The sequence below is a fragment of the Gambusia affinis genome, linkage group LG04 (assembly GCF_019740435.1).
Source record: "Gambusia affinis linkage group LG04, SWU_Gaff_1.0, whole genome shotgun sequence".
Taxonomy (NCBI): Eukaryota; Metazoa; Chordata; class Actinopteri; order Cyprinodontiformes; family Poeciliidae; genus Gambusia; species Gambusia affinis.
The window spans coordinates 16,610,418-16,629,474 of record NC_057871.1 but is presented as its reverse complement, the minus strand read 5'-3'; the positions used below and the strand labels follow the sequence as shown (position 1 = coordinate 16,629,474).

Sequence of the window (19,057 nt, the reverse complement as noted above, 5' to 3'; positions counted from 1 at the left end):
GTCTGCAAAAGAGGGTCCAACCCAGAACAGGCAAATTTGACCTAATAAAGTCCATTGTCCAGCTAGTCTCCTACATATGACGCTTAGTGCATCTCTGTTATATTACCTTTGCTGCTGTAAAAGTTTTTTTTTTGCTGTTGTTGTTTTTTTTTTTTACAAATACTTATTCTTTCATCAACTTTTTTGTAGCACAAATTGGACAGCATGGCCAAGTCCAGGTATTGAAATAAAGTGAACCAAAAAAAAAGCCCAAGTCTGACTTATTAGGAGCAAAAGAAATGAGTTGTGGATTGGGTAAATAAAAACATTGCTTAAACAAATATCAGCAAGTCAAGTAAATAATACGACACACTGATTTAATAAAAAATACTGAAAGTGAGAAAACCTCAGAAAAAAGTCAATTTTGTTAGGGGAGTGACGAATTGCAAGCATGTGGAGGAGTGTCCACTAGATGGCAGTGCTAACACACACACACCAATTGATTATTTTAGCTGCTGCGTACAGACGAACTTGATACGTTTTCCTGAGAATGTATTTGATTCATGAAATGATTTACATGAGATACCATCTGAGGAGAAATACTACCTTCATAGCTCGTTAAAACTGGGTTGGGATTTTAAACAAATGTGTAACGCTTATTAAGATTTAAATTTAAACATTTCTACGTTTTATTTTAACTAACTTTTTTGTGTGTCAAACAAGAATGTACAGAAGCACTCCGGAACACGTCTTTTTGTGTCATCACTTCCGTTTCCACATCTCATGGTTTCTTTCTCATCATTGTATTTCTAGAAGCGTGGGTAGTTTAATAACCACTTAGCCTTGATTAATTCTGGGGAAGCAGGAGACCGCAGATGTTGTCCTCTCATTGTGTGAATGTGTCATTGTGCCACCGGATTTCAACACAGCGCATGCGTACATTAGACCTCAGGCAAGCGCACCAAAGATAATTTATTAAATGTGAGATGAGGTCTATGATGGTTCAAATTGATGGAGAGAATACGCCTGAAATTAACCTGAAATGTTTTTATTTTGGTCAATATGTTGTAAATAATCACAACAAAGACATCCCAATTGTTCAAAAATATTTATATTTTAAAATATTTCCACATTATTTTTCAAGCTGAATTATGTACATTTAGGCTGCATGGGTCTGCAGCCTTTGGTGATATATATATATATATATATATATATATATATATATATATATATATATATATATATATATATATATATATATATATATATATATATATACTGACAGGAAATGTAACTTCAATTCATTGTAATTGAATATAATTTGCAGGGGTGAACTATCTTTGCGTGTAAACACTCTTTGCAGGAGTTACGTCAGCGTAACAACTTCGTGTTTCGACGTGATGCCGTCCTCTTCCTGTTTGTAGTTTTTCATCTTCAAACTACAAAGCAGCATCCTGTTGATGCCAGTGAACATGAGCTTGGCGGGGAGTCGTCGCTTGGTGGTGACTCTGCGCTTCTCTTCTCCCATTTGCGCTCCTTGAAAGCCCGTCGCTTGTCTCCGGACCGTAGCAGTGATGTGCCAGGAGGGGGGCGAGGCGAGGGAGGACTGCGGCTCCCGGGAGGAGTGGACGCTGCTGTTCTGGACCTCTCTGGCCGTCATCGTCCCGGTCATCCTGACGCTGTGGTGTAGTGCGCAGCGCTCCAAGAGGAAGACCTACATGAAGGAGTTCTTCAGGAAGAGCAAACACGGCTGGCACTACACGGACCTGTTCAACAAACCCACCTACTGCTGCGTCTGCTCGCAGCACATCCTGCACGGAGCTTTCTGCGACTGCTGCGGCGTGTGCTCCGACGAGCAGTGCCTGCGCCGGGCCGACAGGAGCCTCCCCTGCAAAGAGATCATGGCCCCTTCTCGCCCTGACGGATCCATGGAGCACCGCTGGGTCCGCGGAAACGTGCCGCTGGCTAGTTACTGTGCTGTGTGCAAGCAGCAGTGTGGGACTCAGCCTAAGCTCTGCGACCTCAGGTACCATAGATGTCAGACACGATCAAACAAGTAGATTAAACACATCACTGTGGCTTCATTAAGGACCAACCTTTTAAGGTTTTTAGATCAGCGTGTCCAAAGTCGGAAACATACAGACAATGAGCGAAACGTTATCTATATACGCACATACAAAAAAAGCTACACATGTACATTAATTAACATAAATCTTTTAGTTCATTAAGATTGGCAGATGATCCAAAAAATATCGATAACTATTCAGAGTCGTTATAGGTGTCAAATCGATACTTGTGCGGTAAAATCGATCCCAGCAAAGCTGCTCCAAAAAGTTACGTTTAGGAATTCTCTACATATTTTTATTTTTTTTATTTTTGGAAAATGTGATTTAAAATCTACTTCTGAAACAAATTGGAATGTTGTGGTCTCACACTAAACCTTCAATAAAATGAAGAAAAACAAGATTATTAATGATAGACATCCTATGATAACAAAATGCTTCCTGTAGCATAGTTCTATAAATTTTCTGTCTTTTTGGTCCATAACCAATATTTCCTTGGTTTTACCTGGTGTTGAGCAGAGATATTTCTGCATTTTGTGTTCATATTTGAAAGCTTTATGTTCCAAGATATTCATTACTTCTTACCAGTGCTGTGTGTGAAGCTACGACTTCACTGTTTATACTTTCGAGCTTCTCTGATGTCTGGTTCTCATCTAATGCTGGGATGTTGACAGAACTCGTCTGACAGCCGGAGAACAAACCCGGTTTAACAATGGAAAGACATTCCACCTTATTTCTAGTTCAGTGTCTGCTTAACTTACAAATATGAAGGCATGTTAGAAAAAAAAAATGCATTATGCATTTGGAAGAATTTAAACAGCAAGATTAGCTCATGCAAAAATAAAACGTAATCTAAAAACAGTTGGTCATTTAAAGAGATAAGTCAGAGGTCAGAATCGGATTGGTTAGAACCGCTCCCTTCCCGTCTGATGAACTGCTGCTGCTGTCAAACATGTGCAGGCTTGATGTTGCTCTTCTCGACTTGGTTTGAGCCCAAACTGTCACGGTGCGTCTCCCTCTCTGCCTCCTTTTCAGGTGTGTCTGGTGTCAGACCACAGTCCACGACGACTGCATGGACGGCTTGGCGGACGCAGAAACGTGTGACCTGGGCGAGTTCCACAGCCTCATCATCCCTCCTCACTACCTCTACTTTGTCAACAAGCTGCGCCGCCGGCACCCTGACGAGTTCACCAAGGTGCGACGAATATGACGTGGATCTCCTGAGTCGCTTCCTTTTCTTAGAGGGGTGGAGAAAATGAATATCACATCGCCGTTTTTTTTCTTTTTGTTTTGTTTTTGTTGTTTCTGCAGCTGGGGGCTTCCTGTGGCAGAAGCTGGACACCTGTGCTGGTGTTGGCCAACACACGGAGCGGCAACAACATGGGGGAGGCTCTGCTGAGAGAGTTTCGAACGATCCTCAACCCCGTGCAGGTCAGCTTCTACCTTCCTCCAGGTTACGTGTAATAAGCATTTAATAAGGTCGTGATAAGCATTTAATCAATTAATCGCGTGATAAATTAAAATGAGCTCGATATTTTCCATTCTGATTATTGATATTTTTGTTTACAGACTTTAGAATCCATTTTATTCATGGCGTTGGTTTTAAGCGTTTTATTTTTTATTTTTTACATTATTTCTGGTTCATTAGTTGTTTTTGATTCTTGTGTTTTATTTTGTCCATTTAATATGTATTCCAGTTCTAGTCTAAAGTGTTCTTTTCAAAATGTAAAAGTTCATCGTTTTTTTGAGAGAGCAAACGTTTTTTATTAATCAATATTTCACTTAAAAATTGTCTGTAAAAAAAACATGAACTTTTATCACAATAACTACTGGGACAATTTATTGTGCAGCAAAAATTGTTGTGGTGTCAGGCCGACTTCAGGTGCATCAGCCTCAGATTTGATCAGAGCGGCTCCGTCCTTTTCCAGGTGTTTGACCTTTCTGAGCTGACTCCTTCCAAAGCCCTCCAGCTGTGCACCCTGCTGCCCCCGGGCAGCGTCCGGGTGCTGGTGTGTGGAGGCGATGGCACTGTGGGCTGGGTCCTGGATGCAGTAGATGCAATGAAGCTTAAGGTACGACGATGAGGTTTTGCTCAGCTTTGATGAAGTCCAGAGCTTTTCAGAAATCCTGAAAAACCACAGGGAGTCTGGCTCCTTGGAAGAAAAATGAACGAGAAAGGTACAACTTAAAAAAAATAAAAAGGGAAAACCATGGCAATGCACTCTTTTGGGATGGTCTATCATATGAAATTTAAATAAAACTAAAACATTCATGGGTACAATGTTACAAATCGAGCATATGTCACCTTTTTTTATTGATATTTTTTATTATGCTGCTTTTCTTTCAGGACCAAGATCAGTTTATCCCCAGGGTGACCATCCTTCCTCTGGGGACAGGAAATGACCTTTCCAACACTCTAGGCTGGGGAGCCGGGTACGCTGGGGAGATCCCAGTGGAGCAGGTTCTCCGTAACGTTCTGGACGCAGAAGTGGTCAAAATGGACAGGTAGTGGTTCAGAACTACATGTTGTTTTTTTTAGTTTTTAAAAAAAATTAAAATAGTTTAGTTGAATAGTTTGAACGTGAATGTGGATACTCTTCTTGGTCGTTTCAATGCTGCTGATCTGCACCATAACAATCTTCAGATGGAAGGTCCAAGTAGCGTCAAAGGGGATCTACTTCCGGAAACCAAAGGTGATATACGTACATACGCTCTTCAAACACACGGCTTTGTATTTCTGTGGAAACATGTTTACAAGCCAAAGCTGACCCGCTGAACTTCTCCCCCCTCCAGGTTCTGTCCATGAACAACTACTTCTCTGTGGGGCCCGATGCTCTGATGGCGCTCAACTTCCACGCCCACCGTGAGAAAACACCCTCATTCTTCTCCAGCCGCATCATAAACAAGGTCCCAGCGCCTCGTTTGAATACGCAAATCCCGTTCAAACCTGACCACACTTTTATTTTCATATGAATACACAGTTGTAAATTTGGTGGCTTTGTTTTTATTTGTCCTCCCTCAGGCCGTGTACTTCCTGTATGGCACCAAAGATTGTTTAGTGCAGGAATGCAAAGATCTGGATAAAAGGATTGAGGTATGGTAAGCTTTGTCATTGCTGATTGTATCTGATCTGTTTTTATTTTAGCCAATAAAGCTGCTGAAAGGAGCACAATATAAACTCTCCTAATGAAGCAAAAGGCAGTGAGCTTCAGCTGAGCCAGGCTACTGTAAGCTAATTTACTAATGCATGCAGTTAGATGAGTTAAAGGGTCCATTTTCATGGCAGAGTTGTAACAATTGAACAAAATAGATTTTATCTAAGGGGAGCAAATGTCATCATGCAACCCTGGCAACTGGACAAAAAACCCACCTCAGTCAGTCCTACTGAACTACAGCTGCTGTCCATGGGTATGAATGTTAAACTTTTAGGATTTATTTTAGCCACAGTATCTTAAAATGAGGAATTTTATAGAACAAACATAAATGATTTTTCAAAACAATTTTTGGGTCCAAATCTTAATAATAAAAATGATCCACATTGCATCCAAATTTAATGCACATATTCAACTAAAGCTTTACTAAGTGCAGGGAAAGGCTCTGGAGCGCCTTTTAACTGGAAAGGCTCCACTACGGTTCAGTTATAACAACACTGAAATAATTTGCACAATTTCAACCTCAACCTGATTGAAAATGTAGGAACTATGAAGAGCCACGATCGTGTCAGGAAATCAACCAATCTAAACTTTGCCAATTCACTCCAAAACCTTTCATTTCTCTTTGGAAATCTTGGACCTCTACAGATGTAATAGCACTATAATTATGAAAGGTTAAGGAGTTTCACAAAATCATCCTGATTAGTTTTACTAAGACAAAACTCACTGATATTTAAATGACATCAGCCCAGGTTTAAACTAACCCTCCTGCAGCTGTGATCTGTAATCAACCCCAGCTTTATCAATCAATCAATCAATCAATCAAATTTTATTTGTATAGCACATTTCAACAGCAAGGCATTTCAAAGTGCTTTACATCATATCAGACACAAAAACACAATGCAACATGGAATCAACATCAAAACACAACATTAAGTCAGGTTTAAAAGAAATAAACCAAAACGCTGAGGATTGATCCCTCTATGAATCATCTCTGTCTTAAATACGAGTTCATCTCCAGATTATAGTACAGATTACTGAAGATGTCAAACTCTCTCGCCTTAAATGGTGAAGATTGTTGTTTAAAAGTAATCGCTTAAATACTTTGATATCATTATCAAACAAAGACAGAACCAAAGTGTTAATCATGAAGCCATCATTTTTGTGACTTTAATTGTCGATGGCGTTTACCAACCACAGCTGGAGCTGGACGGGGAGAGGGTGGCACTGCCCAGCCTGGAGGGCATCATCGTTTGCAACATCGGCTTCTGGGGAGGAGGCTGCCGGCTCTGGGAGGGGATGGGAGACGAACCCTGCCCCCCGACTCGGTGAGACCGGCTTAGGTGTGATAATGTAAGGAGAAGAAATCACATTTTTGAGGGGGCCTCATGTGACGGATGCCCTGAACCCGCAGGCTGGACGACGGGCTGCTGGAGGTTGTGGGTGTGTTCGGTTCTTTCCACTGCGCTCAGATCCAGGTCAAGTTGGCCAACCCTGTGCGACTGGGACAGGCACACACTGTCAGGGTGAGAGCATACCCTTCCTCCCCCCACACATCTGAATGACAGCATTAGCAGGCCTGCTTGTTGCTCAGCTGATGTGTCTTTGCATGTAAAACAGGTAACTCATCTAGTTGCTCAGGGTGGATTTGAATGGCCTCCTTGTGTCTGAGTCAGCTATTATGCGTTTTATTACCTGGTCTGAACGAGGCCTTATTTGCATTTAGGAGAATTTTTAGATTTTATTTTTATGTCTACTGTTAATAATAAACTGTATTTATTGTCCAGAATGTTTTACTCCATCAATAAGTTGCAAAAAAAAAAAAAAATCCAAAATTTCTAACCAAAATAGTTATCAATTTAGTTATTTAATTGGCAAAATGTAAAGAAAAAATCTTGGGAAATATACATTTTTATACTTTTCTGAATATATACTTTATTTTCTGGAACTATATTCTAGGGGTGCACTGGTTCCAGTTTTCTGGCTGTTCGCCAATTTCCGACCTTTAAAAAGCTTGACCTTCCAATTCTGACTTTGGTCGATGCAAGTTTGTTTTGTCTGAAATACCAGCAAGAAAGTCACTGAGTTGGCTGGGCTGACTATTGTTGCTGCAAACGTGCAGACATGACCTGGTGGGCTGGTCTGTAGGTCAAACCTCTCTCACAGGGGAGCGGAAGTTGACGGTGTTTGATTTTTGGATCTTTGCCGAGATAGATAAGATCGGCTTCACATGTAAGTATTTGCCGATCACCGATCTCCCAAAATGAAGCAAATTGGCACCAATAAATCAGTACACCCCTACTATATTCATAATTCTTCTAGTAGCTATATTTTTTTTAGCAATTATGCACTGCATATATATGTATGTTCCTCAAGATTATTTGCTGAAAGATGCGTATTATGCGCTAAAACGTCCTTGTGGATCCGTGGCGTGTGATATTCTAACATGTGGGATTTTCAACCTCCAGCTGGTTCTGAAGAGCTCCACCATGCCCATGCAGGTGGACGGGGAGCCTTGGGCTCAGGGGCCCTGCACCATCACCATCACCCATAAGACCCAGACCTTCATGCTGTACCACAGCGCAGAGCAGACAGACGATGACGATGATGAGTCCAGCGCCTCCGAGCCGGAGAGCCCGGCCCCTCATGACTCCCCCAGGCCCCCGTTGTTGACTACTACTGTGCAAGCGTAATGCGCCTCTCAGGCGTCACGAGATCCTAAACGCCTCTTATCGTGGTTTCTGTTTTACAGTCCGACTTCACTGGTCCACCGTCTGCTTGAGGTTGCCTCCGCTTCATACACTGAGTCACAGTGTTGAATCCTCGTTTTGTGTTCTTTGTCCTTTATCTTCGAATCGTCACTTGTTGCAGCTGATAGCTCAGGCGATTACTATCTGGAGCAGTCAGGTGGCGGCGAACATGTTAAGGAAAGCTCAGTTTATTTGCACTGATCCCTCGTGCCATGTAGATTATAGAGTCTAGAGATAACTGTGCTGTATTTATTCTGCTATATTTAAAACTGAGTGTTCCTCTTAGTGAGCCAAATTTAACTCGTCCTCCACGCCCCCTTAAAGCCACGTCAAACCTGCAGCAGGCCATGAAAAGCTGGGATACAAGGAAGAGTTGTGTAAGAGATGACAGACGCCGTCAACTCTCAGTGATTCATCTTATGGTTCATGGTCTAAACCAAGCACAAAAGAAAGCTCTCTCTTGTGTTTGTTGCTGAAACTTTGAACGTTTGCTCAGAGATCCATGAAGGTGACAGAATGGCCACCTCCAAGATTCAGTAACTTGCAGACATATTCTTGCACCTTGGAGCTTTCCACATTTAGTCAGGTTACAATGAGAAACATCAGTGTGTTTTATTGGGATTTAATGTGATAGACAGGCATGAAGTCCAGCATAACTATGAAATGGAAGGGAAGTGGGAGAGTTTTCAGAATTTTCCTGAAAATATAAAATGCTGGGAATACATTTGTATAACCTGAGTAGGGGCTGTGCTTCCAGTCTTTTGGGCGCTGCCTCTCCTGTATTAACGCCAGTCCTTCTTCCGAGCAACTCTGCCTTTCTGTCCTAACACAACATCTGCACAGCATACAGGACACCATTTCTATCTCTAGGTGACTTCTGAGAGCAGCAAGTTGCTCCCAGAATATTGAAAAACATAAATAATTTTCATTCGCCTTCAAACACATGTACTGCTTTCTGTTGGCCTATTACATCAAACCACAATAAAACATACTCAAGTTGGAAATGTTACAATTTTCTCCTTTGGAAGTGACTATTTCTTTGACACTATTCCTTTAGTTTGGATTTTTGGAGCAGTTTGAGAAGCTTCCCCATGTGCCGAATATTCAGATTCACCAGATGTTCCTGCAGGAAACCGGCCGACTTGATAAGGGTCAATATGAAAGCTCTGCCAAGTCGATATGGAACTACTTTGCCAGCGTGTGAAAAAAAAACTAAAAACTTTTTTCCTCATCTTTGCAAACTGTTTACATACTTTGTGTTGCACTTGAACATAGCTCCTATCCATGTTACGGCCACAAATTATTATACCTGCTGATGAGATTTTACATTGTGCAGTCTTTCAGCTTCTCGTGTTTTACCTGTTCTCACCACAAGGGGGCGGGCTGAGGAGAGTATTTAGAGGTAGATCTTTTCAGACCTCTTTATTTCAGTAGTTGCAACATCTATTGCGTGAACCCCCACGTGTTGCTCGGGTGAGGCTGTTGCACTTCGTGTTTGTCGGAAATCCTGGTTCTGGCGGGATTCCTGGCGCTCCGAGCATATCAGGAAAAGTCTGTAGTAAGGTGTCTGGTAAAAAGGTTTGCTGCATCAGGCTTTAAGGTTGAGCAGGATCAGTAACTAGCCATGACGATGCCTTGCTGGACACCTGCTTTACCTTTTGATATGTGTTTACCAGAGTTTTGTGTTGTGATGAAGCAGCTTTTATGAAGCTCAAACATGATTCTCCGTCTGAGTTTTAATTTTTAAAGCTGATTTGACACATTTCTTTGCAGGATCGACATTGTTATTGCTGGGGCAGACTGCGCTCCTGTGCGTTTATGAGATTTTAAGGTGGCTTGTAAACAGTATTGATTTAAAGCTAAAATGTCAGAAAAGCAGCTTCAGCTTTAAAAACGCCACTAAAATGACTTGAAATACTTGTATAATCAACAACTTACTTTTCTGCTGTCAAAATTGCTTATAAGAATCTACTGTAATGATAATCAGCAACTTTAGGAAGACTTGTGTGATCCCAGTTTACTACAAACTACCAAGAAACAGCTCAGATGAAAACAAATGTTTATTGTTAGCAATCATATATATATATAAAAAATATGGCTGATTACAAAATGTGACAAGAACCAACTTTGATTGAGATGAATGTAAAGAGGTGATGTTTTGAATTTGAAGACATTCCCATAAATATTTTCATACATACCCAAGGTGTTTGTGTGTTTTCATTCAATTCAATCGATAAGATGGAGAATAATTTAATATTTACATTTCAGATGACAAAGTATCTCTAATAGATCTTGGAAGGCGGTTTGGGATACATCACCCTGAAGAGGAAATCAAACTTTGATTTATTTATTTTTTGTTCTTCTTTGGAGTTAGATATTCTATGTTTTCACATACAAAATAGTGACTAATGCAGTGATGAGCCTTTCTTCTCCATTTGTGTTCTTTCTAATGAGTGAACATGACGATAGCGTTTCTATAGTTCAATATACAGTTAAAAATGCGTTATGTGTCTTCTGTGATGTTGTCTAGCTTTTAAATATCGACGCTTTGCATTATAAAGCAGGTGGAAGGATCTACGCACAGACACCATACAACAGCACAGATAAGGTGCATGCAAAGTTTAGAATCTCACTTAGGATGATTGAGATCAGAAATGCTGTCAGTAAGAATTTCTTAACAAGTCATATCTGACTAACCGGTAATTATAACCCATGGATCAATTTCCCTTCTGCTCCATATAAAGGTTTTGGACTACAACACATTATTTTTCTTGACCTTGTTTTGTGCATAATTAACTGTAGACTTGCAAAAAAATATATAGAAATAAAAGTAATCTTTATAAGGACCAATGCATGGAGGAGATGAGGTGGAACATTTTTAAGATTTTTTTTAATAAAAATATAGCTGTTCCTATTAGAAGGTTTCACAATCCTAAACGTTTTCATTGATATTTAAGTCATCCCAAAACTATAGTTATATTTGAATAAGGTGTAAAGGCTGGTTAAGATTAAGTTTAATACCCCAAACAAAACATGAAGCAAACAGTTTCACTTATTAACAATCAGAACAGTGTTACTGTGCATAGGTCCAGCAGTCCCTTCAGGTTCCGCTGATGAACTACTTATTTTTTCTCGGATGTGGGTTGGGCCCGGCCGGTTTCCCTGATGGTGGATGTCCTTTCGGCTTGTCTTTCTTAGCAGAATCGGGTCCTTTCCACCCAGGCTTCTGTCCTCCTTGTGCACTTGGTGGCTTTTTGCCTTGCTCTGAAACAAAGTGCAGAATGCTTTTTTTTTTTCCCTCTTTCTCTCTGTAGCAGAACAGACAAAATGCTGAAATGAAACACCTGAGTTTTTAAACACGGCCTTCGGTTGCATTGGAAGAGGCCCAAGAGAAAACCTTAAAAGGCCTGAACATTAAAAGTGGTTATTCAGGTTTGAGAGAAGCTACTGTTTTTATTGGCAAAAGTATCCGTGAACTTCGGTCTGAGCACAGCTGACTGCAGACACTCAGTCGCCACCTGACAAACAGCTGGATGCTGAACTCAGCATGCCTTCATAGAAACTCAACTCATAGAAACTCGACTCTGGCTGAAAACTCAGCCAGAGTTTTCAGCCAGGTGTGTTGTTTACAACTTTTCCCCCTCATTAAAGAATTTGTATTCAAGTGTTTCGTAGTAACATATCTCATACTGTATTTCACACAAATAGAAAGTGAGATATGTTGTTTTTCACCCAATTCAGACACACTAACCATGTACTCTTTTTTTCCACCCCAATAATTTTGCTAACTTCCTGTTGGTCCTTTACATAAAAGACTAAATTAAAAACATAAAAGTTTGTGATAAAGTGACAAAATATCTTAAATGCTCCAGGGCCCTATCTATTGCACCAATTAAATTGACAGTCTAAAAACCTTAATGCATTTATTTCTGCCGGTTTGGTACATGATGAATGTGCAAACAGAATACAAATTTAAATAACTTACTGTGAGAGGTTTGGTGGCCTCCGTCAGGCTTCTTGTCTGAAAGGCGATACAAACAGTAAGATGTGAAAGACATTTTCTGTGTGTTCACTGTGATTTCACTGCCGTCCAGAATCTCACGTCTGAACTGTCCGTCCGGATTTATTCAATCTGAAAATCTTTGATCTGTTCTTTTTCTGTGGCATAGCTTACTTTATTATTTTTTTCCACACTATTGCTGTTTATAAATGAGTGCTTCCCCAAAACAAATTTGTTATTTTTATTTATTTTATTTTATTTTTTCAACCCAACAATATAAAGCAAGGTTCCTCTCAAAGATGTTTTCCAATCCACCCATCGATCAATGAGTCTCAAATGAAATCTTTCCAAAGACAACAAGCTGTTCACTGGATCAACACTTCCATTGCAAATAGCTGATAAAAGTTTTTCGGTGGAAAGAAAAACAAAACAAAATAAATAAAAGCAAAAAATGTTATATAACTAATTCAAAGAACTAAAAATTTATCAGACGTTTGATAGTTGTATTGCAAGTCCTGACATCTGTTTTTATTATTATTATTATTATTTAGATGCAAAATTTTTAGAAACTTATTAGATTTGTGCTTATTGAATAACCAACCAATGCTTCTCATATTTTATAAGTCGATTTTAGACCAAGAATCCAAAACCTTTCTGAAAATTCACCCGTTTCTATTTCACTCTCAGCTCCTCAGCCAGAGAATGAAATGCCACTACAAGTTAGGTAGATCTAATGTCCTCAAACTTAGAATAAAAACTTGAAGTAAATCTAATTCTAAAAAAGGAATATATTGATATACTAATGCTTCATTGATTCATCCTGAAACCTTTTTAAAATAACTGCATTTGGATGTTTTCCTAACTTGACAAGAGTTACATTATAGTCACGTTCTCAGAACCAGAATCAGCAAACATACCAGGCCCAGTCTGTTCATCTTTACTTCTGTCCTCAATGAGCAGCTATCAAGCATCGTATGATGAAGAGGAGTGGCTGCTCTTCCTCCTGCGGCCCATTTCGTTTTAGTTGTACTTTCAAAATGTTTCACTTCTGGCGGGTTGTTAAACTCTTTGTGTTAACCAGATGCTAATGAATAGACAACTGTTGAAACAAAGGGGATTTAAACCGCAGCTGGACAGCGTACTAAAAAAGTCGAGCTACAGACGGTCGGGTTGTGGTGCTTGTCCAGTTAGCGCATGGTTCTGGATCATGAACATCTCGTCTTTTACCTTTGCTTTTGGACGGATGTTTCTCGTCTCCACGCCGACTCGGTACCGCTTTGTGGGCTGGTTTACCGACTGGTTTTCCTACTGTTTTCTTAGACGTTCCTTCAGGACTTTTCTGAGAAGCTGAAGTTTGGAGAAATCTGTAAACTGGGTTTTTGTTTTGTTGCTTATACTTTAAGAGAATTCATTACCATTCTGCCATGTTTTAGATGCATGGTTCATTTGATTTGCTAGAGATGTTGGTTTTGTCCTTAATTAGTTTCCCTCCTTGCAAAAATTAAGTCCCATGAATGTCAAGAGGCTTTCAGTAGATAGTTGCGTGTGATGTTTGCGTTTTATGTTACGTACGTGGTTTCTGTCCGTGGAAGAACGGAGGCCTGGAAAAGCCAGGCGTCTGACTCTGCTGTGGAAACCATGATGGCTTTGCCTGTATGTAAACAGGAATGTGGACGGGTTGGTAGGTGGTCTGGAAAGATGGACGACTGGGACTATGGGACCTGGGTGGAGGTCTTTGCTCTCGAGGGTTTGAAGATTCTGAAAAAGAGATGGTGAATATCAGGGAAACAAATTATTTACATGCATCCCAAAACAGTGCCTTGCAAAAGTATTCATGCCTCTTGGACCTTTGTCATGTTACGACCTTAAAATTCAGTCTATTTCAAAGAAGTGGTCTGCAGTATAAAAACTGTGCACCGACTGCAGTCTTCAGGCTGATCACCGATTTTTAAAAAGCCTGACCTGGCAATGCCAATTTTTTTTTCACAGAAAAATCATTAGATGTAATCTCAAAGCTGGCAAAAGTGGGACGACTGTAGTTAACAGTGGGACATGAACAGAGATGAGCTGGTGGGCGGGTCTATCACTCACCCCTCTCTCACAGCAGAGCAAAACGGTGGCTGGTTTATTCTTTTTTTTTTTTTTTTTTTTTTTTTTAGGCCTTTGTAGGTAAGATTTCTGGGTGAGATTGTTCAGTCTTCCGAATATCGACAAATTGCTGATCTTCCAAAATCAAGAAAATTGGGGCCGATTTATTGGTTAACCCATCATAAAAACATAAAATACATGGGTGCCTTAATACTTTTGCAAGGAACCTGATACAAGCACAGATTTCACTTTCAGAAACGTTTGCAGGCAACAGTTAGTAGAACATTACATACGAGACTCGTGGGCCCAGGACGGACTTTTTTCTCCACCAGCGGCTCCTGAGAAAGAAGCTTCTGCGTGTCCTGAAAAAGGCAAAGTGGCTCCATTTTAAAACACTGAAATCTGTCTTTTAATACTATTTCACTACAAAGTTCACACCAAGGGTTGCCCGTGCATCTATGGAAGAGTAATCAGAATTCGTTTTTTGGCGTTTTCTGCATGACATCAACCCACCAGATGCAGCATATCCAGCGATAGGTTGTGTAAGATAACTGAACGTTACTGGCTTTATTCAACTTTCATATTAAGAAGGCAAGTGGGACATTTCTAATTTTAGTGTACCTGCATATTTACCTGGTTTTAGCAGTGGTACTCTGGCCTCAAAAGGCTGAGTGAAGAGCGTCATCAGGCTCTCCTGCAGGGTGGCAGCAAAGCTCTGTGTCGCCATCACCCTTTTGGTGTCCAGGTTAATTCGAGGGGGATGGGGGTCAAACTTAACCACCCGGGGCAACTCAAATGAAGCCTGAAAGGAGCAAGTGAAGAACATATGAATTTTATCACTATTATTGTGGGATTTAGTGAAGGGAGTTTCTTAAGGCGCTTTTCCACTAGACCGCCACTAACCGGTTCTGGCCCAGTCCACCCCGGCCAAATTAATTTTCCATTAGCGAATCCGGTGCGATTCTGTCTGAGCTGTTCTCGGACTTTCATGCCTACTTTAGGAGTAGCACTAGTCGGACCGAACCAGATTTGACGGAGAGCTGACTGCATTCATTGACTGTCTTATGATTTACGTCACTGAAAACTCCAAACATTATAGTTCAGCTGTAACATAACAAATGAGCAAGGATGAGTTTAATCACCAGCAGCGTCAGGGACGCATGCGGTAAGTTTGGCGGCGGAATAACTGAGATTTAGCAACGCTGCTAGCTGCACGTCTCAATGAAGAACAGGCAGCAATAAAGAAGAGAGAAACGGCGAAGCTGTGGTCAGCTTTCTGACGTATCTGCAGTTTTGCTCAGATGTTGTGAAACACCAGAGCTACATAATATCAGCTTGTGATGTGAAATTTATTTTTCCTTTGAATTGAAAACAAAAGGTACATACATGGCAAAAATAATCAGCTGATTTGAGTCTTAATTATCATGTTTAGGCCAGCAATGAATTTCTATGAAATATCTGGTTTATCCGAGTCCATCAGAACCACAACCTCGAGGTTCTACATTCCAGAGTGTCGATCATAACGAGGAACGGAGCGTATAATGGAAAAGCTCACTACTTCGGGTAAAACCGAACCGCATGTTAACCGGTTAGTGCGTGACTTGCCAGTGGAAAAGCACCTTTTGTGTTGCTATTGAAAGAGGAAGTGTGTTTTAGTCCCACCTGCAGAAAGGCTGGTGTTCCCGCCTGACTCAGCAGATTGTCGATCTTCTCTCTGGCTTTCTTCATCCTCTCGCTGTTGTCGATGAACTTTGTTGTGAGGTCGCGAAGTCTGGCCTGACCAGCCTCCAGCTCACAGTCCACCTCATGCTGGGCCACGCGCTCATCCTGAGCCAACATCTCCCCTATCTGCTGGTACACAGCAGCCAACGCCATCTTCCTCTTGCTCGCTGCGTCCTGGAGACAAGCAGGCTGACTCACCTGTGCTTTATGAACGCCGACATGTGAGGTGCAAAGGTTACCTTGAGCTTGCCCTGCAGCTCGTTCATCTGAAGCACGATGGTGTCAGTCCTGTCAATCTTCAAGTTCAGAATCTCCAACTTGCCCCTGAATTCAGACTGCAGAGGAAGAAATGAGACAAGAAGGTCAGCTCAAAGTAAACCGTGTTGAGGTTCAAACATGTGAGACCAGTATAGCAGTAGTGATTCCTGAATTAAAGATTAACATTTCAAAAAGAACATCTAATTATCTCAGTAGATTTGCAGTAGAATTATGTTATTAATTTTAGAATGGGTGGAGGCTACTAATATAAATAAAATAATAGTTTGTAGTGATTCATTATCTGCATTGTTGAGTATTGAAAAAGGAAGTACAAATAATCATCAAAATATATTACTGTACATGAGATTATGGCTGTTCATCATAGAATTTGTGAACAAAATAAAAATTTAATATTATTTTTGACTCCTGCTCATGTTGGTATTTTTGGTCATGAAAGAGCAGATAGGTTGACTAAGGAGGCTATTAAAAAAGAAGATATTGAGATGCCAATAAAGTTATCTAAATCTGAAGGCAAAAGTATAGTTTGGAGAGAAAATAAAAAAATATGGAAAAATAGGTGGGATAATGAAATAAGCGGAAGACATTTATATAGGATACAAAATACAGTTGATGTATTAAGGATTAGAGGAATAAACAGGAGGGAGGAGATCATTATAAATAGAATAAGAACCGGACAGAGTGTTTTAAATGGAACTCGTTTTAAGATGAGGAAACATCTTACTAGTTTATGTAGTTGGTGCGATGCTGTAGAAACGATGGAACATGTTTTTATTAGTTGTAGAAAATATGGAAATGAAAGAAGATTATTGAAAACGGAATTAGGTTCTAATAGGGAATTGAAATTTGAGAATGTGGTTGATCAGTTAAATAGTATTGAGGGGAAAAAAGAAGATAAAAAAAAACTATTACTGGGATCATTATGAGAATTTGAGGTACAGTATAGATATTAGGATCCAATAGATGGCAGTAGTGCAACAATAATGGACGCAAGCTGCCGTTAAAATCTAAAGAAGAAAGAAGAATAATTTGACGCAATCGGGAGGCAGAACAGGTTTGACAAAAAGAGAAGCAAGCAGACAAGGAAGAGCATAAAAAGAACAAACATGAAGTGGCAAGATAAATAAAAGATAACAGCCAAGGAAAATGTGAGGACCGCGACTTAAACAGAAAGTTAAAAGGGAGTTGTGATTATTGATTATTGTTCTTATTTCAAATATATAAAATTGCGGTCCAAAATGCATTTTCTTATTTTTAAAATGCGCAGCAAATGTAAGGTGTTCGATCAAATAAATTTAGTGAAACTCAGATCTCACTCACCGCTTTCAGGCTCCTTTGCTCCTCTGGAGAGGAAAAGCCGCAGCCTTTGTGGACCTGCTGCAGGCAGAGGCTGCAGATCAGGCGACCATGGTCGGTGCAGAAGTGCTCCATCAGCTTGTGGTGGTCGGTGCAAATGTGCTCGGATAAATCCCCGATGGGCTCGCTCAGCTGGTGGAGGCGGAAGGTGGGGTTCTCCCGGTGGGGCCGCAGGTGCTCCTCGCAGAAGGAGGCCATGCAGGTGAGGCAGGTCTTGGCTGCCTCGGCCTCCATACAGGTGTCACAGCGGACCACATCATCCCTCTCATCCTCATCCCCTTCCTCGTCTTCATCCTCCTCCTCCTCCTCTTCTTCTTCCTCCTCGTCTTCCTCCTCTACGGACTGTCCTCCTTCGCTCTTGCTGGACCTCGCCCTGAAGGTCTCCACCACGGTGCTCAGGACCGTGTTCTTCTTCAGCTCTGGCCTGGTCTCAAACAGTGTCCGACACTGGGGGCAGCTGTAGGAGTCGGTCCAGGTGGAGAGCAGGCAGTCCTGGCAGAAGTTGTGTCCGCAGGGGATGGTGACCGGGCAGTCAAAGGGGCTCAGACAGATGCTGCAGGTCAGCTCGTCCTCCAGGCTCATGAGAGAAAAGCCAGAGTCCTCCAAGTCGGCCATGATGCGACTCGCAGTGGGCGTTTACAACAAAACTGTGCGTAAGAAACGAAACTTAACACTTGCTGTCCTGTGAAGGACAAAAACTCAGTTCAGAGCGGAAAACTGAGCTAAAACGTTCACATGACCCAGTGTTGTCACCAAGCCACATAAATTGATTTTATCCGACAACAAATTAATTCGTCTCATGAGTCGTGGTTATTTCTCCACCCACCTCTGCTGCCAGCGTCGCAGACTCCTGTCAAATGGGATGGATTTCCTCCAGCAAACTTGATCTCCACATGACCAGCCACAAGCTAAAGCCACTCCCAGTCTGTAGTCCACAGAGGAGAAAAACAAACGATGTGTGGCCATGTCCAGATCCACTGTCTGAGCACAGACATTAGCCGACAAAACATTCAGAAATACTTTTGGAAAAATGAGAAAAAAACAAACAAACAAACAAAAACAAAAACACCCAGCTTGTATAATAATAACAATAACAGCTTTGTCACATCGTTTTTCCACATTGTCATAAACAAAGTCAACACGTTATTTATTGAAAGTAAAACTGTTAGATAATTTCAGAAGTTATGTCGGCAGTGAACAACCTGTTCTCACGTTTAATATAAATTAGTCGATAAATGATTTTTAAGTCCGTGAGTGGTGTTTGCACGAGACAAAGTGCAACCTCAACTTAATAAGACTAACAACTCAAGGCTTAATACATTTTGATGTTACTCAGTGGAGTCACATAATGAATATATACCAAAATCACATGACAAGTTCTTATTCAATGGATCTAAGTGTAAGTGGGTTTGATTCCAGGCCCGGGGTCTTTCTGCATGGAGTTTGCATGTTCTCTCTGTGCATGGTGGGTTCTCTCTGGGTACTCCGGCTTCCTCCCACAGTCCTAAAACATGACTCTTAGGTAAATTGGTTTCTTTAAATTCTCCTTAGGTGTGAGTGTTGGCATGGTTGTTTGTCTGTCTCTGTGTGACAGACTGGCGACCTGTCCAGGGTGAACCCCGCCTCTCACCTCAAACGTTAGCTGGATTTGCACCAGCACCTCCTGACCCC

The 19,057-nt window shown here is 41.0% G+C and overlaps 2 protein-coding genes across 5 annotated transcripts; one reads left to right on the top strand and one right to left on the bottom strand.

Moving 5' to 3' along the window:
• The first annotated feature begins 1,347 nt into the window (after window positions 1–1,347).
• Window positions 1,348–10,141, top strand: dgke (diacylglycerol kinase, epsilon). Its single transcript, XM_044115272.1, has 11 exons — window positions 1,348–2,005; window positions 3,078–3,237; window positions 3,354–3,473; window positions 3,971–4,114; window positions 4,390–4,547; window positions 4,687–4,735; window positions 4,836–4,949; window positions 5,065–5,136; window positions 6,395–6,522; window positions 6,609–6,720; window positions 7,663–10,141. The coding sequence occupies exons 1-11, from the start codon at window positions 1,554–1,556 to the stop codon at window positions 7,885–7,887; spliced, it is 1,734 nt and encodes a 577-aa protein (XP_043971207.1). The 5' UTR covers window positions 1,348–1,553; the 3' UTR covers window positions 7,888–10,141.
• Window positions 9,987–18,318, bottom strand: LOC122830152 (E3 ubiquitin/ISG15 ligase TRIM25-like). 4 transcript variants are annotated; one of them, XM_044115274.1, is made up of 10 exons: window positions 18,213–18,318; window positions 17,351–18,068; window positions 15,994–16,089; window positions 15,695–15,928; window positions 14,666–14,834; window positions 14,326–14,394; window positions 13,517–13,702; window positions 13,172–13,291; window positions 11,930–11,965; window positions 9,987–11,208 (listed from the first exon to the last, which is right to left on the bottom strand). In XM_044115274.1, exons 2-10 carry the CDS (start codon window positions 17,999–18,001, stop codon window positions 11,063–11,065), a joined length of 1,707 nt encoding a protein of 568 aa, XP_043971209.1. In that variant the 5' UTR covers window positions 18,002–18,068; window positions 18,213–18,318; the 3' UTR covers window positions 9,987–11,062. The 4 variants fall into 4 exon arrangements, with proteins under 4 accessions (XP_043971209.1, XP_043971210.1, XP_043971208.1 ...); XM_044115275.1 differs by lacking the exon at window positions 13,172–13,291 and having other exon boundaries at window positions 18,213–18,317; XM_044115273.1 differs by lacking the exon at window positions 18,213–18,318 and having other exon boundaries at window positions 17,351–18,206.
• Window positions 18,319–19,057: the final 739 nt, after the last annotated feature.

Excerpts from the sequence above, each read along its gene's own strand:
- LOC122830152 (XM_044115274.1), bottom strand. The coding sequence starts at position 18,001 with ATGGCCGACTTGGAGGACTCTGGCTTTTCTCTCATGAGCCTGGAGGAC. Across the intron at positions 14,835-15,694 it reads GAACACCAGCCTTTCTGCAG|GCTTCATTTGAGTTGCCCCG; the intron begins GTGGGACTAAAA and ends TGCTCCTTTCAG. Across the intron at positions 11,966-13,171 it reads ACATCCGTCCAAAAGCAAAG|ACAAGAAGCCTGACGGAGGC; the intron begins GTAAAAGACGAG and ends ATCGCCTTTCAG.
- dgke (XM_044115272.1), top strand. The coding sequence starts at position 1,554 with ATGTGCCAGGAGGGGGGCGAGGCGAGGGAGGACTGCGGCTCCCGGGAG. Across the intron at positions 4,736-4,835 it reads TCTACTTCCGGAAACCAAAG|GTTCTGTCCATGAACAACTA; the intron begins GTGATATACGTA and ends TCCCCCCTCCAG. Across the intron at positions 5,137-6,394 it reads ATCTGGATAAAAGGATTGAG|CTGGAGCTGGACGGGGAGAG; the intron begins GTATGGTAAGCT and ends TACCAACCACAG.